The 27182-nt window shown below is 33.2% G+C and overlaps 1 protein-coding gene across 3 annotated transcripts in view; it reads right to left on the bottom strand.

Annotated features, from left to right (window-relative positions):
* Positions 1–7563: 7563 nt before the first annotated feature.
* Positions 7564–27182, bottom strand: part of POLK (DNA polymerase kappa) — a 58072-nt gene continuing 38453 nt past the window's right edge. For 2 of the 3 annotated variants that reach the window (XM_006913151.3, XM_025047712.1), the window contains exons 6-15: positions 26398–26551; positions 22649–22888; positions 21366–21490; positions 20085–20251; positions 17537–17569; positions 15332–15428; positions 12791–12962; positions 10360–11310; positions 9733–9775; positions 9451–9552 (exon numbers count right to left, since the gene is read on the bottom strand). In XM_006913151.3, coding sequence (XP_006913213.1) covers positions 9468–9552; positions 9733–9775; positions 10360–11310; positions 12791–12962; positions 15332–15428; positions 17537–17569; positions 20085–20251; positions 21366–21490; positions 22649–22888; positions 26398–26551 — 2067 coding nt within the window. In that variant the 3' untranslated portion in view covers positions 9451–9467. Of the gene's footprint in view, positions 9553–9732; positions 9776–10359; positions 11311–12790; positions 12963–15331; positions 15429–17536; positions 17570–20084; positions 20252–21365; positions 21491–22648; positions 22889–26397; positions 26552–27182 lie in introns of all 3 variants that reach the window. The other variant, XM_015590418.2, reaches the window with a different exon arrangement.

Raw genomic sequence — 27182 nt, 5'->3', positions numbered from 1 at the left:
GTCCACCCGCGGGGGCTCAGAGCCGGAGTCGGCCCCGGCGGGAGCGCTCGCTGTGTCCGGCGGTCCTCTGGCCAGCTTACCCAGCTCGGCCGGCCTGGGAGGTCCGCCCTCAGGTGTGGCGGGCGAGGTGATATCGTTGGGTTTTACCTGGAGGAAACTCCCAGCTCACACTTCAGTGGTTCTCCGAACAGTTTTGATAACTGTCGAGGTTGGATTTATAACACTAAAGGAACTTCGATATTAAATCGTTTCTACATGGGCTTCCATAATTTTCTTGTGAATAAAGTAGGACTCAATTTCTTCTCTGAAGGTGTAAACTTTGGCCGCCCATTTTAATGCAGTGGTAATCTGTTGGACTCATCTAGGGTGTTATTTCTTTCTTGGTAGTTTATAAAATAATTGATGAAATACAGTAATCTATTCTGGGCAATCATAATCATAATCTAATAATATGGAAGAAAAGTATTGAAGGACAACCAGGATCTCTGTTCTGAGTCCCTAGCACCTAAGCATAGTGTTTAATGGATTACAACAAACCTAAACCAAACCATAATATATCTTGCACCTGCAGATAGTTTCAGAGGTCAATTGGAAGTTTAGCATATTTTAGAAATGAAAAAAATGTGAGCCCTCATAACAAAACTAGATTTGACTGCAGAACTGACCCACCCTTTTTTGTATGTATGTACACACACAAGCACACACATACCCACACGGACATAAGAGTGATATTAGGGAAGCGTTGTCTGTAAAAATGCACAAGATGGTTTAGAAGAAGGAAAAGAAAGTGATGGAAGTTGAAAAATGAGTTGGAAGGCCAGAGATCGGGCACCTTGATAAGGACTTGGCAGAAGGAATGGAAAGTACATGTTTTCAAGAGGCTCTACAAGGGTAGACAGAATTCAATAATAGATATGGGTGTGACACTACTGCTTTTAACTGACCCTGTCCAGGGCAGGGGAACTCTGCTGGAGTCTCCTCTGCCCTTGCAGACTCTTGGGTTTCTTTACAGGCCCCAGATTCTCACAGGCGGATCTGCAGCGCCACACAGGAGTTTAAGACGTCCACCAGTGTGTCATCCTTGAATAAAGCATGAGCTCTGGAAGCTCGGTCAGGGGCAGTGCACCTTCACAGAGATTTATCATCAACCTGGTGACTGAAGGCCTAAGGTTACCCCTCTGGGAGAAGTGCTGTTGAGATGGCTTGGACGCCTAGGATTTTGCTGACAAGGATACCCTCTATCTGGTGTTGGGCAGATCCTAGGAACTTAACATCTTTCCTGCATTAACCTGTGTGAGCAGCTGTCAGCTTCTTGGAGCAGAAAACTGCCTAGAAATTTGGGGGTGCTTAAATATCAATTAGCTTTCACTTCTATACTTTGTCTTAAAAGAAGTACTTGGTTTTATCAAAAGATTCCAATAAAATATTTTAAAGCAAAAACAACAAAAAAAATAGATACGGGTTTGGCAGAGATGGTATGTATGTGTATATTTATACACATATCTATGTATATGTATGTACGTATGAGTTTGAAATCATAATAAACTTAAGAGATTGCAGTTAGAAGGAAAGGGTTAACACTATTTGCCTCTAAATTATCTTCTGTCTCCCTGAGACTTTTGTAGACAACAACAATTAGATAATAAGATTGTCATCATTTAACTCAAACTTGTAAGGGGAACAGTTCAATATTATAGTTTGCTTAATAGAATCTTGTTTCCAATTTTCACCATAGTATCGTGTGAGTTTTTTCTAGAACAGCTTTAATCCAATTATGTATTACAAAGCAAAAGTGATTATCCCTTAATTATACAACAAAAGAACAATTTTTGCTCCAGGGAAATAAACACCAACTCTCTGTGAAGTTCACCAAAATCCTACCAGGTATGTTCAGACATTACTGCTGTTCAAAGTAGAACATTACTTAAAAAAAAAAAAAGAAAAAGAAAAAGAAAGAAAAAGAAAAATCAGCACCAGACACCAGGTATGGTTTTCAAAATGGAATTATTTCCTCAAAAAGTGCTTTATAGCTCTAGGCTGTCATATTTTGAGCCTTCTTCCAAATGTTTCCAAGCCACCCCAAGAAAACAAGTAATAACACATTTATAAAGCAAGCCATTATCCAATAAAGGGAAAGAAATGCAATTCCCTCTTTCTCAAATGCCTGACTTTTAGGGCTCAGCTTGAGTGTAACCACCCACATCAGACGGCACTATGTCTTCCCAGGGAAAAACAGTAAAATAGTAAAAGACACCACTCTTTGAGCACATTTTTAAAATTAATTAATTTTATTTATTTTTTTTTTATGTATTTATTTTATTTATTTATTTTTGCATCAACAAATAATTGTCAACACCTACTAAGTGCCAGGCCATATATTTTGCACTTGGTATTCAGAGATCAGTGAAAGACACAGCCTAGGATCTCTAGCAGCCTACAATCTAGTAAGAAGAGACCGCATCAAAGCTACAGCAAAGAAAGTTTCAAGGTCTTCATAGAGAAGCAGGAGCACAAAAGAGTGACTAATCAGTTTTCCAGAGGGCAGGGACTTTTCCTGAAGGTGGCTCTGGAGCTGTGTCGAAAGATGATTAGTGTATATAGTGGGAGAGGGCAAAGGGGCATTCAGGAAGCACATTCTGAGCAGAGGGAGCATGACACCAGATCTATTCAAGAAACGACAGTGTGATTTGATTGGTGTGCACACCAGTATTTGGTGTGCATCATGGACAGTGATTATGGAAACTAGCTTGTACTGACTAGCAAGAACTGATTGCTAAGTTTTCAGAAATTTTATGAGAACTGGTTGACATGATGTCCACAGCTTGAAATCTGTCATGGTATTTACACCACAGAAATCATCATACACTGAAAATCTGCTCCCCTCTTCTCACCCTTGAACTATCCTAAAGAGTTGAGAGCTTTTGAAATCTTTTTTTGTTTCTAACATAAGAGTGGCATTATGAAAGTGGTTTATGGCTAATCTGCAAAAGACGCGCAAGACAGTTTAGAGCGGGAAAGCTGAGAAATCAGTTGGAAGGCCAGAGTTTAGGTAACTAATAAGGATATGACAAAAGAAATGGAATGAAATGTTTTCAAGAGGCCCTATAGGGTGAACGGAATTCAGTAATAGATATGGAGTTGGCAGAGGCATAGGTGGAAATGAGAGGAAAGGACGAGTTAAGAGGTAAGTACAGTAGTCACTCCTTATCCATGGTTTCACTTTCCTTGGTTTCAGTTACCCACAGTCAACCATGGTCTGAAAATATCTTAGTCATTCACCTCACTTCATCTCATCATGTAGACATTGTGTTGTCTCACATTGTCAAGAAGGGCAATTTTAGTACAATATTTTGAGAGAGACCATATTCACATAACTTTTATTAGAGTATAATTGTTCTATTAGTTATGTTACTGTACCTAACTTGTATATTAAACTTTAGCATATGCAAAGATGTATAGGAAAAAAATAGTACATATAGGGTTCAGTACTTTCCACAGATTCAAGCATCAACTGGGGGTCTTGGAATATATCCCCCACAGGTAAGTGGGTACTATTGTAATAGAAAATACATTTTTAAATGAGGGCAGTAAAAGTATTTCCTATTAATTCCTAATTCCCTCTTGCCTTTCACATGCAACTACCTTAAATAAATGTCTATATCTATTGCCTCCATTTTCTCTCCAGTTTTTTGTTGAACTCTGTGATGTGGCTTCCATTACTCACGTTAATGCTGAAACTTCTTAGTCTTGGTCATTTCTTCAGTGGACTAATTGATTACATAGATATCACAATTCCCATACTAACTTTTAAATTAAGGCACTTCCGATGGAATAAATTGGATTTATAAATACATCTTTCAAGGCTGCTTTTGCTATTAATACATAAGATTGAGGTTAAGATACACAGCTCTATATTAAGAGACAATGTAAAGACTGATAATAAAAAAGAGATCTTTTTATTCCATTAAAGAGAGGATTACACACATGCAAACAATTATTAGACCTATTTATAAGATAACACTTACGGCATTATACACCAATAATGACGTATTCCAAATGGACTGGCCATCCTCCTTATCTGAAATTCCCTAAACATTTCATGAATACAGAATCTCTCTACACAGCATTTTACAAATGAGGCATAAAAAAGTGAGCCTAAAGGATCTTTATCTTTTTTATACTTTATTTGAATACACAACATTTATTTTGTTAACTCAGCAGGCTCAGGTTGCAAGCCCTGTGCATTCCAAAGAAAGGCCTGTCTTCAGGACTGGCCCTTGACTAACTCCCTGGACATAACCTCTGAGCCCTTGGAAGATCCTGCCTGATAATGAGTGTTTTAGTATGCTGAGGCCGTGGGCCACAGTTTTAGTTTAGAGATAGTTTATGCTAACGATATGATGTTTACGTGAGTGTTTATTTTACCTGAGGCCCTGGGTTATAAGGTACTATTCAGATCTCTGGTATATTGGAGACTGAGTGGCTAAGGTCAGTCACATGGGCACTGCATGCCTATGTGACTGACCCTAGCAAAATCCCTGGACTGAATGAGGTTCCTTGGTTGGCAATACTTTCTGCACATGTTGTGCCTGGTCTCTTCTGGACTTTGTCCATTTGCTGGTTTTAATTTGTATCCCTTCACTTCAACAAATTATAACCATGAGTATAATAGCTTCTTTGAGTTCTGAAAGTCCTTCTCACAACTTATCTGGCTTGAGAGTAGTCTTGGGGACTCCTGACACTATAAGGTAGAGATAGATTTTATTTTTTCTCCATGGATAATCCATTATGCAAGCACTATTTACTTAATAGTACTTTTTGTACTGAGTTGTCTTAAAATTGTCCATACCCATGCCAATAACATTCTATTAATACACTTTATTATATAGCTTTGTAATAAATCTTGAAATGTAATAAATAGGGCCTGTCCTTCCACCTTCTGTTCCTTGGGCCTTTGCTCTTCCATATAAAATTTAGAATCTACTTAACTTCTAAGAAAAACCATTAGGGATTTTGTTCTGAATTTTACTGAATTTATAGAATGATTTGAGGAGAATAGTTTTAAGGTTTTTCCTATTGACAAACAGGGTTATTCTTTTCACTTACTCTGATGTACTATTTGTCTTTCAATATTCTGTAGTTCCTAAGTTCTTGCAGTTTTTGAGATTCTCCTTTACCTTTAGCTACCTTGTAGATTGTTATCACGAGATTTTTTTTATTACATTTTCTAATTGGTTATTATTGTAGTATAGGAATACTATGATTTTATATATTGATCTTGTAGCTATAACCTTATTGAACTTTTATTAAATGTAGATTTTTAAAATGTAAACAAACATACCACCTGACAAAGTTTTTTTTTTTGTTTCCAGTTTTTATTCATCTTATTTCTTTTAATTATTGGCTAGGATCTCCAACAAAATAATAGAGAGTACCCTTGTGTTATTCCTAAGGAATGCTTCTAAAATTTTTTCGATAGGAATTTTTTATGGGTGAGCTTAGTAATAACAGAACCTGACTTTGGGGTAGCGACATGCCCAGCTTAAACTACCTTTCCAGTTTTCCTATGAGGAAGCCATATGACAAGAGTTTGGCCAATAAGATGTAAGTGGAAATTGTAATGTGAGGCTTCAGGGAAAGCTCCTTAAAGTAGGACAGTCTTCTTGCCCTTTTCTCCTTTTCACTTCTTTGTCTTCCTATCTGGAACTCACACCTAGGGCTGGATGTGGAAAAGCCCATCTTATGACAATAAGTTGACCATGTGAGGCCAAGAAAATCAGAGACTTTGAGCTCAAACTTGAACCACTGTGCCACGGCTGACCAATAAAATTCCAGAGAAAACTAGAATTGATTTTTTTTTTAAGACTGATTTGGGTCTTTGAAACTTACAGCTGAAGTGAAATTCTTAACTGATACAGAAAGCAGAGTGTTGCAAATAACAAAACCTAATATACAGAATTGATTTACTGTTGGAAAGAGGGCTTTGGGGAGTGGGGACACAAATATCACAGGCTGAAGAGCTGGTGACTTGTTTGGTGGTGATAAAATATTTGGTGAAATTGTCAAGTGCTGTCTTTGGACAGCAGACTAAATGTTGATTGAGGCTGTAGCATTAGGAGAAATGTTAGGAGAAAAAATCAAAGTGTTAGTGTAAGATGACTCTTTCTTGCTGTCTTCAGCAAAGTCCTAGAGACTCGTATCTCTATTGAAACTAGTAGCCTATAGAGATGGAAAAAAACATCATCTTTCTAAGGAAAGCAGTTTGTCATTTTTTCCTTTTTATAATTTATTGTGATATGGGTCACATATGAACAAGTTTTAGTATAAAGCATATATGTACATTTTAAAGAATATTTTTAAAGTGAACTACCATGCAATCACCATCCAAGATAAGAAACAGAACACTGCCAGCATCCCAGAAGCTCCGATCACATTCTCTTACTTCTCACAGAGGCGATCCTTATTCTAACTATTGGGACAATAATATACTTGTTTTCCTTTATAATTTGATCTTACATATATCCATCCTTAAAATAATATAGTCTAGCTTTAACTGTTTTGAACTTTATATAAATAGAATCATGCTGTCAGCATCCTTTTATGACTTGCTGCTTTAGCTCCACGTTATTCATCAACATTCTGATTAGCTATTTCCTTCATTTTCACCACTGTGTAGAATCCTATTGGTTGAATATACAATGGTAGAATTTAACCATTCTCTGAGCATTCTTATACATGCTTCCCAGGGAACATGTTCAATAGTTTTCCCAAGGCATTGTTTAGTTAGGGTTCTGGCAGGAAAAAAAATTTGTAATTTGAGATGAGTTTTTAAGAAAGGGACCATTTACATAGGTGTGAACAGGGAGTGGGGAAACCACAAAGGATAGTGCAGCATTCCAGGGCTAAAAAGAACAAGGCTCTGTTGCCACACCTAGTTGAAGAGGTGAGGGAAGGAAAAGATTATCAGAACTTGGAGAGAGCAGAGAACGCAGTAATAAGAGGGCCACCTACTAGAAGCTGTGACCCTTGGTTAAGGGACCTAACCAGCATGTGATGATCCTACAAAAAAGGTACATGGAGGAATAAATACCGACCTTCATCTTCTTTCATCCCTCAAATGTCCTGCACTGCCATGGTGCCTTGCTGGACATAAAGCAGGGTGATGAAGGGCAAAGAGTGATCAATAGGACAAATGGAAAACAACTAGCAAAGGAGTATAATTAAGGGTGCAATTGGTGGATTGTTGAGTGTGCATGTCTTCAATTTTACTAAAGAAGGGCAAACTGTTTTCTAAAGTTATTTGTTTTCAAAGTAAGAGTTCACGTTGCTCCACATCATCTTCAGAATTTAATATCAGTGGATACTTTCATTTTTGTGAATCTGGTGGTAGGGATAATGATGATACCTCTTTGTGGTTTTACTTTACATTTTTCTATTACTAAAAAGGCTGAGAATATTTTCATGTTTGTTGGCCATTTGGATTTCTTTTCATGTGAAGTGCCATTTAAAGCCTTTTGTCCAAATGTCTACTGGCTGCCTTTTTCTTACTGAGTCATTTGAGTCATCTATATATTTTGGATTATATACTCTCGATACTAGTTTTTTTTTTTTCAGGTATTTGTTACAAATATGTTTTCCCAGGTGGTTGGTTCCTTATATTCTGATACTCTAAATAGGTAAGGTTATAGGTGCTTATTCTTTGTAGTTTTGCTATATTTTCTAAAAATGCCCCAAAGAAAATTATTATAATAAAAAGAAAATGAGTCGGATGTATTAAATAAAACAGAAAGAAAAAGATGTGGAAAGAATGTTAGGCAAAGAAAACAAGAGTAAAAGCACCAGAGGTGGGAAAAGGGTAGAAAAGGAAGGAAACCATTTCTATGGCTAAAAGATCAACTAAATATTTTAAATTTTATTTTAAATTATTATTAAATATGACTAAATGATAACATTAAATTAAATGAATCATCTAAATGAAAATAATTTAGTATTTATTGCTGAAAACACACCAAAAAACTTGAGGCAAGATATAAAATCAAATATGCTATTTTTTCAATACATTAAAATGAGTATTTCATTGAACTTAATCTTGTACAGAATTTATATAAGTAAATTACATAATCAAGAACCATAGCACAACTGTTTTTGCCTTAATATATAATAATATTAGGCATGATATTGGCATGCTAATAAACTTTAAGCCTAATATTAAACCATCTAGTAATCTAAAATCAAGTTGTCACTTTGGCCAAGGCTGTGCAAGATCCTAATTTAAATTATTCCTACAATATTATTGCCTTGAAAAGTAGGTATATAAATATTAAATCATTATATTATAACCTGCAACTAATATAATGTTGTATGTCAATTATACTTCAACTTGAAAAGTAGGAAAAGAGAAAACAAAAATGTAAGAGTATAAAAGGTTTGGTTCTTTAAAGCAGTCACAAAATGGCTTCCATTTTCATGTTTCACTTAAATAATTGTTTCTGATAAAAACTCTTATCGATAGCACAAAAATATCTGGAGCAAATACTTAAGCTAACTACCTACTGTTAAGCTGTCCCCTTTCATGAATATTAATAAAAACATGAAAGAAATATAAGATAAATATAACTAAGATATGCCTTAATCTTCTGAATTACACATTTTTCTCTAGAAGGTTATACAAATTTAGAGTGTACAATTTATACATTTTTATACATTTGTGTAGAGTTCAAACATTAACTGCCAAGAAATAAAATACTGCCATTTGAAAGTCCCAGAAAAAAAATAATTACCTTGCATCTTAGACTAAAAATTTTTAAAGTGAACCAAGTGCTTATTCATAAGATAAAGAAATTTTAAATTAAAAAAAAAATCAAATGAATAATCACATTTAAGCAAAATTCTTTGAACACAAAAAATAATACTGTGGCATTATTTTCCTAAAGGTAACAAAACCACTCATGCTAGTTCTGCTAAACTAATATTCTTCATAGAATGTATCATAAATATTAATTATGAATGTTTGTGAGGTATCTAAAGATAGTAGGAACTAAAATATGAATATACAAAGTTGCTGAAGATACTCAGATCAAATATAGCAGACCAGCACCAACAAAATGATTAAGTATTGAAAAATTCTTATGCTAAAATAGGTTTGTGTGAACCTCTGGAAGCCTTTATAAATACATATTTTTATATTCACTATAAAACTAAAGAAAGAAATCACTTTTTGATCCCATTCCTATTTTCTCATTTTAAAAATATTTCTAACAGAAAGTGAAATTCTTATGGTCATTAAAAAGGTATAAGGAAGTAAATTAGTATATATTCCAAATTTATCTAAGGGATATATCATTGCGGAGGGATTACTGCAGTGGCCTTTCACTAAATGAATCTGTAAAATTAAAATGAGGAAGAATAGGTTCATTGATTATAAAGAATAAGTTTCAATTAAAAATTAAAGATAAAATATTCAGTGTTCATTTAAAAAATATATCAAGGGTGTGTCTTGGATTGTTTGGTTTTATTTTCTTTGATGCTGAGTGCTTTGTCATCAGTCCTGATCTGGAATTAAAAAAAACATACACACACAATTAAAATTCAGGAAGAGATTTAAAAAAATTTTTGGAAATAACTGACTTTTAAAAATTTTGCTTGATATAAAAGCAAATTTTAACACCTAAAAATTCAACTTCAAAATATGCGTTTTATAGCTAGCTTTATTAAAGCTCTAATTAGCCGTACCTTTTTGTTTTTGTTACAGTCTTCTGTACTCTGCCTGAGTTAGCTATAGAGGGAAGAAAAGTGAAGAAATTCCATAATGAATAATAAGAAATAATTAAAGTGTTGTATAAAAATTTAAAAAGTTAAAGGCTGATATAAATAAAAACTGTTTCAGTACTACATAGTTCACATTACCAGAAACTAACATGCCAGAAACTAATGTTATAGCACAATTTCTTTTATAATTTACTTGTCTTATTAGTATTACATTTAATTTTATTTTTGAAATTTGGCTAGAGTCAGAACTGCCAAAAAACAAGTTAAAGAGGTGTTATGCCTGTGTAATTATCATTAATTTAGTGCTATGCCTTGACAAATGTTCTCTGAAGGAATTTCTTATTGATTCCATCACTTAACTCCCTAAACCTCTGAGTTAAACCTCTCTGCTAAAACTGAAGTTTTCCAAAATTTAAAATCTAGTGGCTTCAGTTATTTCTAACCTATGGTAAAGTAACTAACATTGACAACCTCAATGGCAACACACACAAACTATTCCTTTAATAGTATGTGTTTCAGACTTAATAATGACCTCAATTTTAACAAAACAGTCCCAGAAAATCAAGTTCTTCAATATGACTGCAAACTCACCAGTACTTTTGGTGCTTTCTTTGGTTTGGTTAACTGGATTAACTCTATCCTCTCTCAGTTCCTGGATAATGCCTTTATTTAGGCAAATATCCACATGCACATTGAAAAGGGTAAGATCTGAAGTCTTTTGTTCTAGGTTACAAACAGGACAAACTAGAGCTTGGTCTGTTGTTGCTTCACGTAAATAAGGCTGGAGAGGTTCTCGCATTCTCAATGACTCAACATCTTCATTTTCCAGTGAAACAGCACAAAAATAATTCTGATGATAGTGTTCGATATTAACCGATTTGCTTGGAAGACTAGAACATTCCTCTTTGCTGTGGCTACTGCTTAAAGTGTCTACACTTTCTGCTTTAGATGAATTACCTACAGTTTCTAGCAACTCTGCACAATCTACTGAAGTAATTTCTATGTTCTTCTGATGGGTTTCATAATCCCGCTTCTCACAGAGTGAAAAAGAATAATGTACATTTTCTTTCTTGTTAACTTCTGTAGAGGAAGCACGTGAACATGAGAACATTTCACTGATCAAAGGTCCATCAAGACATGCATCTACATGTTTATTAAAGGCTTCCAGACTGATGCTTCCTTGCTCCCTAAAGCAAACAGGGCAGGTAAATATCTGACCCTTATCTGAATTCTCTGGTGTTTCTAAATTCTCATTCATCTTCCTCTTTAAAACTTGGAATGATTGTGATGTCTGTAAACTTTGTCTATTCACAGTTTCACACTTCAATGTGTCTTGGTGGCTCCATTTCCTTTCTGATCGTTTTTTATCAAAGAAACTCTTCTTATGAGACATTTCTAGAGGTTTTAAAAACTGATCTTTGTCAGTTTTCTCTATACACCCAGTGGCAGACAGTGTTTGGTTTCCAGCCTGTAAGAAATCAATAATGCTCCTTTGTTGGTGTTTCTTGTCTTCTTCATTGGGAAAACTAGATAGCCGCACACCTAAATTAAACCAATCACAATTGATCAATTTCAAATTCAACAAAGCCAATTTGTTCATAATTCATAAAAACATTTTGCAAAAATAGTTGTGACTTATCTAAAACAAAGCTGTTTAAAGAAAAATAATAAGTAACACTATATTTTCTGAATTAAAGGATACTTTTTCAAAGCTGGTATTTTGAGTCGAAATTTACTTTCCTTTATAAAATTGAGTATCACTAAATAGTAAGTATTTACCAGAATTAGCATGATTATAAAGGTCTTTCAATTAATATCTTGACACGTGATATCATTACATACCAAGTAACTAATTAGAGTCAACTACAACCTATATTGACACATTACTATCACTCAAAGTCCATAGTTTACTCACTTTGGGTGTTGTACATTCTGTAGGTTTTGACAAATGTATAATCACATGTAGCTACCATTAAAACACCATACATAATAGCTTCGCTGCCCTAAAAAAATCCTCCATGTTCTGCCTATTCATCCCTCCCTCCCTGTCAATCCTTTATAATCACTGATTTTTTTTGCGTCTCCCTAGTCTTTTCCAGAACTTCATATAGTTTAAATCATACAGTATGTAGGCTTTTCGCATTAGTTTCTCCATTAATAATATGCATTTAAGGTTCCTCCATGTCTCTTCATGTCTCTTCAAAGCTCATTCCTTTTTTGCTGAATATATTCCATTGTCTGGATGTACCATAGTTTCCAATGACCTACTACTGAAGGAATCTTGGTTGTTTCCAAGTTTTAGCAATTATGAATAAAGCTTCTATTAATACCTACTCTTTAGCTCTTTTAGTTAACATACTTTATACAATTGATCTCAGCATGTGCTGTCTTTTCATATATGAAAGTATGGCTAATGATCCCCTCTTAGTAGTATACTAAGTTGGCATTTGGGAGGCTTATCCATAAACATTTTCTCACCCAGTTCACTTTGGAAATATTGTTTGTTTTTTACCATGTGATGGCTAAAGATGTGGGATTACAGAACCATAATCCCTCATCGGTAATTCTGAAAATTGTAAGCAACAAATGATAATTGATGACTGAATTGATGTGAGGCTATTTCAAGCCTTTATAACTCAGTGTGAATATTTTTGCTTTGCTACAGAAATATTAGTATGTTTGATCATGAAGTGCTGCCTCAGATCCCAAAGGAGTATTACATAATATACTCAGCGTGCACTGAATTTGCTTTCTAAAACCTGAAAAGTTTTCAATTTTGAAACATACCTAGCCCCAAAGATTACAGTAAGTAGTAAGCAAAAAAACTACTTTAACTGGTTCTTACTGGAATTAAACTAATGATCATGGCTTCACATGCATCGAGTTCTAAGAATTATGAAAAATGGCAGCAGTGTAAGTACAACTTCCTAAATAGCTTTAAGAAAGAAAATGGAGATGAAAATTTCCAAAGTTGATTCTTTGGGAAAGTCTAGCAGATTTAAGGAAAAACAAGAAGTCATACCCATCAGTCTTAATCTCAAGGGATGTGGAAAATCAGCATCAATTTCTGTTTTTAGCAATTCTTTAGCAATAGCAAATATTTCTTCTGCAGTAGAAACGACAGATGAAACTGTATATGCACGAGTTTTTACTTCAAAATTCACATTCTTCAGCTTAATAGTAACAGTTCTACCCTATAACAAACAGAATACATTATTATATATGGCTTTCTAACTTCTGGAAAAGTTACAGGTTAGAAAAACTCAGAAAGGTCTCTTATATACAAATAATATGGAAGCGTAATCAATTATTTCTAAAATATGGTAATAAAGAATAACCAAAATCCATAACTAATTTAAAAATCCTATTTTAGCCAATAATTATTACACTCCTCCCCAAATGAATTTTTATAAAAGACCTTTATATAAAGTACAAAGTTAACTGATCATTTTCTTTTTTACTGAAATTCTTTTTAGAGGTAATTCATTACCTAAAAAGGAAGGAAAAAAAATCTTTCTACAGGTTTTGTGGATAGCTCGTACTCATTGTGTGCCTACTATATGACAGATGTTAAACCACTGATATGTAAGAATTCTCTTTACAGTTACTGTTTAATAGACACAGAGTTTCAGTTTGAGATAATGAAAAAGTTATGAAGATTGACAGTGTTGATGGTTATACAATATGAATGTATGTAGTGCCAGTGAAATGCATACTTAAAAATAGTTAAAATGGTAAATTTTATATTACATATATTTTACTACGTCCTGGTGGTAGTGAGACTGGGTTAGACTTACTGACTCACTTCCAAAGAATAGAGTATGGAAAGGGGAAAATAGTAATTCTGCAGTGGAGAAGCCTAGCAAACACAATCTTAAACCAAGTGATGGAGATTAATGTTATGCATAATATCATGTGGCTATCATACACAGCATCATCCCCTTATCTTCAGGGATATGTTCTAACACCTCCAGTGGATGGCTGAAACCTCAGATAGTACTAATGTAGGGAGGAGGCAAGAGAATTAAAAATGTTAATCAAGCCACAATCAGAGAAGGCAATATGCTGATTAGCCCTGCAGCCAGGCCAGGAGGACACCTTCAGAACAAAGGAAGATTTCTGTTAGATTACTAACAACCCATTCTCCACACCTGTGAAGGGGAAACCACAGGGGAACCTATGGATTAAAGGCTGGGAACTGCCAGCAGACCTTTCACTCTGCATATTCTTACCTTTTTCAGGCCTCACTACATGTCCATATCAAAGGAAATGGGAACTCAAGAATGACATATAAACTGAATTCCCTGAACACTCTGGGTCCCTCTCAGTGCCTTTACTCTATCACTGCCCCTCTCACTGTATCTCTCACTCTGTGCCTCTGAGAGGGAGACCATGCTCTCTCTCTGCCTGTGGAGTGTTACCCCTTTTCTAATAAACTTTCCTTTTGACTCTAACTTCGGCGTGTGTGTTGAATTCTACACCTTCCACCAAAGGACTGTCTTCTCTGGGTGCAGGGCTTGGTCTCCCCTCACCAGGTGGGGGAAATTTGCCCTGTCCTGCATCAGTACCAAATCTTATATATACACAATTTTTTCCCTATACATACATACTTATAATAAAGCTTAATTTGTAAATTAGGCACAGCAAGAGATTAACAACATAAGTAACAATAAAATAAGACAATTACAACAATGTACTGTAAAAAAGTTATGTGATGTGGTCTCTCTTTCTCTGATAACCAATCTGATAACAGAGACCTCTACTAAGTGACTAATGGTAGGTAACATATACAGGATACACTGGACAAAGGGATGATTCACGTCCCAGGCAGGAGGGAACAGGACAGCACGGAATTTCATAAAGCTACTGAAGATGGTATACAATTTAAAACTTATGATTTATTTCCAGAATTTTCCATTTAATATTTTTAGACCATGGGTAACTGAAACGATGAAAAGTGAAAACTTGGATAAGAGGGACTACTGTTCCCTGATAGGATGTGATAAGGACACTTCGCCTCTGGTTTGAGAATGTTGGTAAAACACCAAACATCTGGATTGTTGTAAGTGAAGATTATAGAATTCAAAGTTCAAAGCCTTGCAGGTTTCATTCTCAATGTGTTAAGCAATTTGCATTACAGCCTTGAAACAAAATGCTTATTCTAGAAGGTCACTGTCTACCTGAGAAAAACATTAAAGGATGATTGACAAGGCATTTATAATATGTAAATACAGTTCTAGGGATATTCTTCCCTTTGCTTTATTCTCTAACATCAATATAACTCTGATTTTGAACTTATTCGAATGTATTCCTGAGGTAGTATCAACTGCTCTGGGATTATACTGGAACCACTCAATTCTCTTAAATTGCTTCTTCATGGAATGACCTCATCATAGGCCTCAGATATGGGCCAGAATTGAATTTGTTTTTGTTAGTGATGGGAATACTCTTTTCTGACATTTCCCAATTTGTATTCAAATGCAAACTCTAACTCTTGCACTGAAGTAGCATTTTATCATTTAAAAAAAATTAAAACAAAGAACACCACATTAAAATAAAGTACCTTAAGTCCTTCTTTCTGCAGATCCTGAGCAAGTTCACTGCAAAGTTCCTGGCACAAGCTGTATTGTTCTTCTGCTTTACTTATCTCACTGAATGTCCTAGAAAGACAAGAATGATTTTGGTGTACAAAGTAAACTATAATTTAGAATAATTTAAGACTGATAAAATAGTCTCACATTAAGTTATATTCTCTGCAATACAGAATAAAGCTTTCAGATGAACTATGATATAATTAAAAACATTTAAGATCTACCTAAATAACTGAAGATCATTTAGATAGTTAAGCTTACTAGCAAAAATGTGCTTTTATGCTTTTGCTCTCTCTATAATATTTTTTAAAAAGATGATTAAAGTAACCAACAGATAATGATAATGCCCCCAGAAACTTAAAGCACATTAATGTATTTATGTATATAGACTCTGCTACAGAGAATTTTCTTAAGAAAGTACAGATGAGAACATCACTCCAATCATTGCACATGTATTTTCTGAAAGAGAATATCTTCAAGTAGATTTAAGGGGGGTTGATTAATGGCAGCCTAGGTACAGTTTTCTAATAAACAACTGAAAATGGAGGGCTGGTAAGATTAAAAGTAGAAATTTTGAATTCATCTGCACAAGAGCGTTGAAAGAAGTGAAAAGTCATATTAACATAAACAGGGAAGATACTGGAGAGAGATCAGGGTAATGAATAAAAAACCGTGTGCAAATAACTATTCAGACACCCACTTCTAACTCTATCCCCAGCTACTCAGATCTCTTCTCTAGTGGCAGCCAATGTTGCCAGCTTCCTATTATGAATTCCTCCAGAAATATCTTATGCATATAAAAGTAAACAAGCAAATATTTTCCTCTTATTTTTTACATAAGCAGAATATTAGACACATTGTTTAGCACCTTGCTTTTCTCAGTTCATCCTGGAAAGTTCCCTATGAGTAAATAATTTCCTCATTTTTATATGGCAGCATAATACTCTAATTTAAAGGTGTAAGATCATTTAACCCGATCCATATTCATGGATATTTAAGTTATTTTCAATCTCTTGCTATTACAAAAAAAAAAAATGCAAAGAATAACCTTGTATACATGTAAAATGACATGTGATTATATCTGTGGAATGAATTCCTAAAAAAAGAACTACGGGATCAAAGTACATATGTTTCTGTAATTTTGATAGATATTGCCAAATTGCTTGCCCCCTGTAGCAGGCAAAATACTGGTCCCCAAAGATGTTCAAATCCTAATCTTCTGAAGTGAGTATATTATATCACAAAAAGGACTTTGCAGATGTGATTAACTCAAGATGGGGAGATTATCTTAAATTATCCAGGTGGGTCCAATGTAATCCCAAGGTTCCTTATGTGAAGGAAGCAGGAGGGTCAGAGTTAGAGAAAGAGAAGATGCCGAGTTTGAAGATGGAGGATGAGTCCATGAGACAAAGAATGTAGGTAGCCTCAAAAAGCTTTTGATAAAGAAATGGATTCTCCCCTGGAACCTATAGAAGGAATGCAGGCAGCCCTGCCAACACCTTAATATTAGGACTTCTGACCTTACTAATTCTGAACTGTAAGAGAATAAATCTGTGTTGTCTTAAACTACTAAATTTGTGATAATTTGTCATAGCACCAATAAGAAACTAGTATACCCCCTCCTAGAGTTTATTGCTTTTCACTCCCATAATCTTGTCAATAGAATATGTTAGAAATGACGTATTTCCCAAAACAATAAGGTTTCCAGCAAGATTTCATTTGACTTCTAAAGAAAATTGTAAACCACTGAACTAGATCAATTCTGAGCTCTCTTTCATCAATATCTTACTATTTGATGCCTCTGCTCATTCGCCAATATTTGACAAGTTTTAGGAAGTATTTCCATTGTCACTTCTTCAACTTCCCAAATAACTACTCAGTATAATTTTTCTGATAAACAAGGCAAGAAATTAAGATTTAAAATCCTAAAATACTTGGTGTTTCACTGAATAGAAACAAAACTACCATTTAAAAAAAAACTACATTTAATTTTTTTCCCGTTGAGAGCATAGCAAGTAAAGATAATAAATTGTACTGGGATATTTACTTCAGGAATGTAAACTGAAGAGAATTCTGTGGTTTGAAAACAGATTTTTAAATTTCAGTGAGATGTTACTAAAAATTAATTTTAAATAACATGAATTAGGAACAATTAATAATAAATAGTAAAATATTACCTTTCAACACTCATGCTTTTCCTCTCTGCATCCCTTGAAATAAAAGAAAAAGTTTTTATTTGCTTTCTCAAAGGAGACTGAGTTTCTCTTAGTCAACCAAGAAGATTTAACATTATCAATTACCGTTATAAGATCTCAATAATGTTTTTGATTAAAAGTTATATGTCATGAAAAAACAGTGAGGTTTTTTAATCTAAAAATAAAACTATCATTGAAAGAACGGAGAGAGATAAGGTGTGTCATGGATCAAATCTATATCTATCAAAGAGAACAAATTTGAAAATAGGTTGGTATTATAAAGAGCTTCTATTAAAAGCCTGCATATCAAAACCACAACTTATAAAAACCAGTAGCAGATGGTAGTGTAATAACTTGCAATTATAGGATATAATTAAATTTTAAATAATTTAATATCAGTTATCTAGTTTTTGGCTTAGTACATTAACTTCTGTCTCCAATAGCCTACTCATTATTCATCTATAGAACCTTTGTCAGAATTTGACATATCGCAATAAGATGAGGATTGGAAATCGGAAACATCTAGTTTGGTTGGATTCTAGCTACTCTGATAGAAGCAGTTGAAACCAAAAAGCCAAAATTATATGTAGATTATTCATTTTCCAAAGATTTAGAGAACCTATGATGAATTAAGCACTGTTCTAGGCCTTGGGGATACAGTAATGAACAAAACAGACCAAGTGCCTGCCCTTAAGAAACGTGTATTCTAGTGGAAGGAGACAGACAAATACAGAAGTAAATACAGAATGTGTTACAAGGGGAGTAATACTATAGATTTAAAAATAAAGCATAGCAGGGGAGTAGAGAATGTAGATAGAAGGGAAGGTAGGTTTGCTTTTTATATTATTTAAAATGACCTATGAATTTTACTTAAAATAACCATTACCTGCATCTGGAACTACCTCAAGAACTATATTGTTTTCAAGCACTAGGGAAATAAGAAGATACTTTTAGATGAAAGAAGACAGTTTTATTTCCCATTATCTTCAAAATACTAGATTATGTATAGTGCTATGATATCTTTTTCTTATCTTTTATTATATCTACTCAAAATCAAAGTCAGCTAACTGTGGACTCAAAAGAATGAGGAGCATGGAAAGAAAGAAAAGCAACCTCTGTAAGATTCAGCCTTGCAATCTCTGTAAGATTTAACAGGTTTAATTGGTTAATTGAACTTATTTTATATGCCTCCTCAGTAATCCTCCTGTTCTCCTTTAGTTTAAGTATAAGAATATAAAAGAGTTATTTTGAAGGCAGACTGACAGGCTGATGACAAAACTGTAAAAATAGTGCTGAGTGTTAATTCCCATTCTATTTTTTTAGTCCCTTCTAAAGGGGACTTTAGCCCACCCCTAAAAGTGTACCATTCTAGCTCTAGGATACTTCTTTTTAAGACCTAGATGAAAGAGTGGCAGGGAAGAAAACACAGGGCCTCTCGTATACCTCTCCCCTCTTCTAGATTTTTGCATGGCTGGTCTCCTCTGCCTCTGGATGAGCATTGCTAACCCCCACTCTTACCTCCTCCCTTCAAGCCATTTTCTTTGCCCTCACTCTGCCTTACTTTCTTAATTTGTTTATTTGGTAACTTTCCATCTCTCACACTAGTCTGTAAACTCCATGAAGGCAGGACTGTCTTGTTTATTGTTATTATCCCCAGGGCCTAGAACAGCATCTAACGCAAAGTGAGTACTCAGTGAATGAATGAATCATTTACAAATCTAGAAAAAGAAAAGAAATATAGGTAGTTCATGAAGGCTTTCAAAGAATCATTAAATCTCCTTGTTTAAAGAGTGAATTCTGGAATATGAGCCATCTTTCTTTCCTTAACAATCTGACCACCAATATTCTTTTTTTTTTCTTTTTTACAAAAGATTTTTATTAAAACATAGCTAACATACACAATATCGTATTAGTTTCAGGTGTATACCATAGTTATTCAACATTTACATATCTAAAGTGATCACCATGATAAGTCCAGCACTCATCTAACACTACAATGCTATCACAATATCATTGATTATATTCTCTATGCTGTATACCACATCTCCTTTTTGCATTTTGGAAGCTATATCTACTATATATAGTTTACAAGGTAACATTTAGTGATCTGAAACTACCTGACTTTTTTTCAATTACAGTTGACATTCAATATTATTTTGTATTAGTTTCTTGTGAACAGCGTAGGGGTTAGACATTTATATAATTTACGAAGTGATCCCCCTGACTAGTGACCACCAGTATTCTTGTGTTCTGAACAATGAACAAGGCAAGTACAGACAAGACAGTACCCATCATACCTCTGTTCACCTATTCAATTACTGTGGTCAACAACCTAGAAATGATTCTTTATTCCTCTTTTCATTTTCTCTCACATCTAATCTTTTCACTCTAATTCAAAAATTATATTCTGAATTGAAGTAGCCTAAAAGAATTTTAAAACATGTTATTCTTACATCCTCTGCCTTGATGGTTAAAACTGTTATTTCAGCAAATGATAAAGAAAAAGCAAAATGAGTATACATATAGGTACCTTGCCAGGTGTGTTGACCCTAGACCCAGGGAAATATGAAGGAAATAATGCCAAGATGTTTCAGAGAAAAGAAGAGAAAGTAATGCCCTCTGTTGGTAAAGCTCTGTACAAGTAATAATTCCAAGGGCCTTTAACATTTTCTCTGTAACTTTTCCTATTCCAGAAACCTAAAAGAGAATCAGTATTTATTATTAATACATTTTTAAATTAAGCTAAGAACTGATATTATAATCTCATTATACCTTTTATAATCACTAAGAGGCATGAATAACGTGACTATTTTTAAAAGTCATGCAAGAAAACTGCTTTAATTACTTCCAGTCACATTTCCTAAACTAGTGTTCCTTGGATATTAAAATTTTAAATTTAATTTTAAATAAAATTTTTAAAAGCATTAAAAAAAGAGTTCCGTGGTCAAGTAAACTTGGGGAATAATGGGATAAAGAAATTTAAATTGAACTTTTTACTGCAAGGCTTAGGAATCTTTAATACTCCAGTATCTTTGTGACTCATCAAAGCAGGTCTGTTCCAAAGTTATTTGACCCCAGATCCTTTTTTAATGGAACACCTATTCATACCTTAAAAAACATATTGGAAAACACTGCTTTACAGCTATACCTTACATATACTATTCAGTAATCATTACACATTATATATTTTGATAGAGCCTTTCTTCTGAACATTGAAAAATGCTTTATTTAAATTTACTCATATATGTTATATCGAGTAAAAAGCAAGCCCTAGAATACCAAATAGTGTATAGTGCAATTATTGTTTTTAAAAACATGTATATATGCAGAAAATCTAGAAGCTTTAAAAAATAACAAAATATACCTTTCTTTTCCATAACCCTTAAGGGATCATTTTACCATTTTAAAGATGGTATTTTATTTTTTTTCAAAAACAATTAAAATTATAAATCTCTTTGAAGTATCGTACCTATTAATCAGGTAGCAATCTGTACTTTAGAACTAAGACAGTATATTAAGTTTCAGCTGAAAGGACTCTTACAAGTATTCTTTTTTATTTCACTTTTTTTGGCAGGGGTACACTTAAAAGTCTATCATCTATTACTTTCTTAAAACTTTTCAGCAAACCTCCCTTTTAGGGTTTAATAGAAAAATTTCTTCAAGTCCAAATTCAATCATCCATCACACATCTTGCTTGTTACCTATTGTTTTAAAACGTTTCAGCAAAGAATGATGATGATTATTATCCTAAATATTACCCTTCAGAATTCACAGTATATAAACAAATGATAAATTTTATATAAAATCTCACCTTTCTAATGGGTAAGTCCTTGATGAAGTCCATCACAGCTTGTCTGTTGGGAAGAATTTGGTATTGTCCATTCGGTTTATTCTTATCACTGCACACTTTTGCTAACATTGTATTTGGGGCAATGCCTTAAGAGAAGAACACTTTGATGACACAAAGAAGTTGACATGTATGATTTTTAAATGTGTGATGATAATATAGAAAAAAACAATATTAAGTGTAAAAGATTTAAAATGATGTAGAATGCTACTTTTAAAATAACATTTTAATTATTATCTATCTCCTCAAGACTTGCTATAGCTTTAGAAAATGGAATTGTATTAGTTATTTTGGCAGCAGAAATTAGTACTATTTAATCTCCATGGTATTTTAAAGTCTAAGAATAATTTCTGAGTTTAAGTGATATTATTAGTTTATTTACTATCTTCAGTAGAAACACAGGTCTATCTTATAGAAAAGATCCAAAATGTAAATTAGGATGTACGTTTACTCTTTGAAAAGCTCCTCTGTATAGATCATCCACATAAAGAAAAAAATCAGAGATTATGGTTTGTAGTATATTTAAAATAAAAATATTGAAATAGGTGCACACTTTTTATGTTATAGAGTAAATTACTACTTTTAAAAAAGGTATTTTATAATTTCTAGGAGTCTTAATGATTAAGATAAATTAAAATAGGAATATTCTAATATAATCATTAAATTGTTCATTTCAATTTTTATACAAATCTTCCTAAAATTACTTATTCGCATGCTTTGATATAAAAAGAAAAGAATAATCTTATAATAACATAGCTTTTATAAGATAATTTAGGGTCCTCATGACCAATGTCAGTTTCTATGCTAAGACTCAGTGTTATTCTCACGGGTTATTGACATATGAAAAGCTCTTTTTCCCTTCACCTGATGGTCCTAGATTGTTATGTTTCTAGCTGGTGTTTCTCCTGTGTATTACCTTATGGCCATCTGAGCTCTCTCCTGCACTGTAATCTTGAATAGGGTGCAGTCTACCCAAAACCAATTAAAATATATTTTATTGTTAACAGAGGAAAGATATGTGAGATTTATGATAGTTTTTTCCTTGAGTTCAGGCTTTTTGGCTTACTCTGGCTTACCTGTAGTAGGTTCTAGGTATTCTAAATAGGTAAGGTTATTAGGAGTTGAATCAAAAAATGATTAAGTAACATGTTACTATATACTTCATAATGAGAAACTACTAATATTATACTTAAATTAGCCAATCTGAAAATTATAATTATTGTAGCCATTAATATCTTGTTAAGTACCTGCACTGGCTGTCAGTGTTGTTTTTTGCTCGATTCTGAAACGAATTTCCTTTACCACTTCCTCAGCTGATGTACCAAAAACAACTGAGTTTTGGAGTATTTGAGGATTATTTCGTTCTTCAGCGTTCACTTGAGAAGTATTTCCTGGGGTCTGCAAATCAGGAGGACTATCTTCAAAAAGCAGTGGAGAGATGGATCGTTCATGCTCACTCAGTTTATTATCTTCCTTTCCTGGTTTATCTAAATTATAAACACGAACAGTAATTCACCCTCATTTTAATAAGTACATATTTCATAAATTAGGTTTCATCACATTCTTCCTAAAAACAAAAAAGATCTAGTTTAGTTTTGTTTTTAAGAATCAAGATCGGAAATATTATAATTTATATTTTTAACTGTTAAAAAAATTGATTTTAAGATTTTCTTAAACATATTATCCATTTCAATAGTATACATTTTAAAAAGAAATATCCTAAGATAAAACTAATTTTTGTACCTCAGAATTGGGTTTAGATTCTTATTATATTTTTCTTTAAAAAAAAAAAAAAATTAAAGGTTTTTTTACCTTTACTCATCTCAGGGGAGAAAGAAAAGAATCTTCTTAAATTAGAATTTAAGAGTAAGGGAAACAGGCATTAAGCAATCTAGAATAAATGCCTGAAAAATAAGTTTTGTTTTAAAAAAAAAATTAAATTTTCTTCTTCCAAATGATGACTTTAATTTTACTTGCTTGTTTATAAAGTATCTTTACTATTTGAAATAAATAGAAATTACTTCTAGAAGTTATACTTTTCCAAATATACAAACTCTTAAGTTCTGATCAGATTAACCATGGTCCAAGGTTAAGGGAAAGAAGCCTTTTTTATTAATAGGCTATAAACTGTTATTATTAAAAAGTAGATTAAAAATATCAATATGGTTACTTTATTTTTTTTTTTCATTTTTCATAATGGACTCCAAAATACACCTAAATCTATACTGATAGTAAAAATGTCCTCATGAACAAATCCATTAAAAACTTTACTTTTTGGATTTAATGGAGGAAAAATGCAGTTTTAATGTATTTATATAACAACTAAGATAACAGAGCATTCTGATCCCATTTCATAATTTTATTACATAGAAATGTTTTCCAAATTAAAGTAAATGCAGAAGTAAAACTTAAATTTCTTGTTTCAAGACACATATGAATGCATATTACTTTAAAAATAAATTTAGCCTTTGAGAAAAAATTTTTTTAAAGATAATATAAATAATGTGACAACCCCTGATTAGTTTTAAATTTTAAAGTATACAATATGACTTAAGTTACAGACAGATGTTTTCCAAAAACTGAATTTCCAGGACATTTACAAAATAAACATTATTTTGAACTTAAACATTAGCTATTATTTATGTGCTTCAGTTCCTTTCATTGCAACGTTCTGGTTTTAAAATGCAAAGCAATTCAGAGGAGATTAAGACTGTGGCACACTTGAAATGGTATTTTCCTTTTCCCCATCTGAATGAGTAGAAGTCAACATAAAGAGAGCTACCGAAAAACTGCAGACCAAGTAAGGTGTCTGTCACAATCATAAAACCCTTCTGCGGTTCCTTATGCCATGTTTATGTTCCTCATAGTTCTATCACCCTGCCCTCAGGTGAGTCACTCTGATAGCAGAACACTATAGTAAGATTTTGTTAGAGCTGCTGCTCAATGGCGTAATTATCTTTTCGGTCTGTCTACTTCTCTGTGAAGCCTGGCTATGCAACTAAATGCTGAAGTGGTTTCTTATTTGCTTTCTGAAAGAAATATCTTCATAATCCCCATAACTGAGGAGATCAGAGTACAAAACTAAGGTTTCTTATAATCTGAAACACTAGGTGGAAAGCACCCATTTGGATGGTAAGTACTAAAAAAGTGTACAGTATTTCCGTTTCACGCATTCCTTGGCACTTACCACTTGGATTTATACGGCAGAATAAACATAAAATAATAATTATTATTTTATTTGTGTATAGATATAACAGTTAGCAATACTTTGCCAAAGATCGCACCTTTTAGAAAAGGGCACACAGCAGAAAAATGTCTTGGATTTTAGAGGAAGATGTATTAATCACCTGTGTGGCTCCAACTCACTGTTGACAGCTTCTCATTGCATAATGTGCAATCAAATATGCATGAAAATACAGCCCACAGGTATTTATACATGACAAAAAAAGTTAAACTATTTAAATTGCTTAAGAATATGAAATATATGAAAGTTCATAAAAATGTTAAAAGCAATAGATATTAAAAATTTACACCCTCATAGTGAGGTTGGACATATAATAAATAAAAAGAACCCAGGTAGAGAATGAAAACATTTACCTTAATTCCAATGTAATTTTTAAAAATATATTGTGAAAGTAATTTTTATAAGAGGCCCTCAGGAGATGCTTCGACGTAACCATTTAATGCTACTCCCACTCCTTTCTCTGGTGAAAAGTAAGGAACTAACACAGTGAGATTTTAAAAAAGTGACATTTGGCTTTATGTGCCACTTACCCAAACAATAAAGTTAAACTAAGAAAAGAAAACCTTTTTTTGCTCCAAGCCCCTATGTCCAGAAATTATGCTTGTTTATTGTTTAGTGTTTCTAATAAAGAGACCTACCCCATAAAACTGTAAAGAAGGTAATGAAGTTGTGATTTGATGGCTATATTTAAACTTGCTCCAAAGATCTGAGAGCCAAACAATGTGAGAGAATTTTATGCCACTGAGAATCCACCATTTTTGCTTCAGGGAAAGCTACAAACAGGTTTCCCCACTGCTGCCTGTGGCCTCTGAAGCAGTCAATGAGTTGTAAACATGAAATGTGGCTGTGGGTTGTGAGCAAACCCTCTGTTTCTACCTTTCCATCCAGATGAACTTTGCTAAGGGGTCCAGGACAGCTCAGACAATTGAAATAATCATACCTTTGACAGAGGGTTGTAAGCAGTATGCATAATATCTGCACGTTTCTTGGCATCATTTTGGATAGGTAATAAAGGGACTACCAGAAAAAACCCTTAAGGTCATGAAACTTCTATTTCATTGTATATAAAAGAATCAAAATGAGGTCCAAGGCAAAGAAAGGAGTTGATTTGGGAAATGAAGGAAAAAACTCACCCAATATTTTGATATGTTTGAAGCAAATATTTTAAAAATCTATTTTCTATTAACAACTACAAGGCCACTTTAAACAGATTACATCCTCAGATTCAATGCATTCCAACCCTTTGTTAGTTAGATCTTAGGAAAAGAACTGCAGTGAAATCACTTTGTTCAGAGACTCTGCACGCACTTTTTCTTTTTATTATTGATCATTTATGTCTATTTATTTATGTATTTTCTGTACATTTATGCACATTATATGGTTATATGACATCTATGCTAAAATGTTTTTACATGTTTGTCATCTATAATTTAAAAAATAAAGTTAGATTTTCTCTGGATAAAAACATGTACATTTTAACTGTTCAGTAGAGCCTATATTACTATAATGTGTTTTATAAACTTTTCTGCACATTCTTAAAGTCTAGAGATTTAACAATCTCATTTGGTTTAAAAGTGATATTCAGAAAATACACTGGCATATTTTAAGTTTCTGATTTTTCATTTTTAATAATTTTTCATAATAAAAGTATAGCTAGTTCTAACATCTAAGTATGCTAGTAAGTTAACTAGGTTAATTCAAAGGGTTTTGTTTGTTTGTTTTTTAGTTTGATTGTTCTAATAAACTGCTTACCATTTTCTACAGACTCTTCTGTTTTGATGAAATACTTTCTTTTGTCCTCGGGCCAATTTTGTCTTTCCTGTAAGTGCTTTGTTATATTCAAGTAGGCTTCATCAAGACTCATGGCCATAAAATTAGGATCATAATCAGCAAGTATTTCCTTAACCTTCAAAAGGAACAAAATGTTTTAAATTTTGCTGCCATAGCCAACCCTGTCACATACAGCTGATAAGAAACATTAATATTCTTACTCTGAAACTATAGTAATGATCCTGCAATCAATAGCTCGTGGATTTAGGGAATAAATAATTTACTGCCAGGGCAAATTTGTCCAAATTCTCTTTTGCATTATAATAGATCATGAAAGCAGAAGACCAAGAAATAGCTTTATTTGATACAACCTGTATTTAGCCACCTATATCCAGATATAGTAAGTTATTCAAATAAATCTTGGACAATATCATTCTGGCAGGCGCAGAAAAAAATAGCTGAGCAACATAATTTTAAGTAGTTGATCAAAAGTAGAAGTGAGAATAATAGGATCCTATTTTTAAAAGGCATAATCTTACATAAAAGTACTATCTTGCTTTAGAAAGTTATTCTATTTCAATCAATTATAATATGCACATAAAACACTCAATACACACATTAATGCATGTATCCATTCAGAAAAACAAAGTTCAATTTTCAGGATTTATAATGGAAAAGATGACAAAATCTGTTGTGTCTGTGACTATATTAAATGATGGGGAATAGTCTGGAGTTGCATCTTGGGATAAAAGAAATACATAAAAAGA

Source organism: Pteropus alecto, unplaced genomic scaffold (genome assembly GCF_000325575.1).
Source record: "Pteropus alecto unplaced genomic scaffold, ASM32557v1 scaffold20, whole genome shotgun sequence".
Classification (NCBI taxonomy): domain Eukaryota; kingdom Metazoa; phylum Chordata; class Mammalia; order Chiroptera; family Pteropodidae; genus Pteropus; species Pteropus alecto.
Note: the sequence above shows the minus strand (reverse complement) of the source record. Positions and strands in the feature narration are given on the sequence as shown.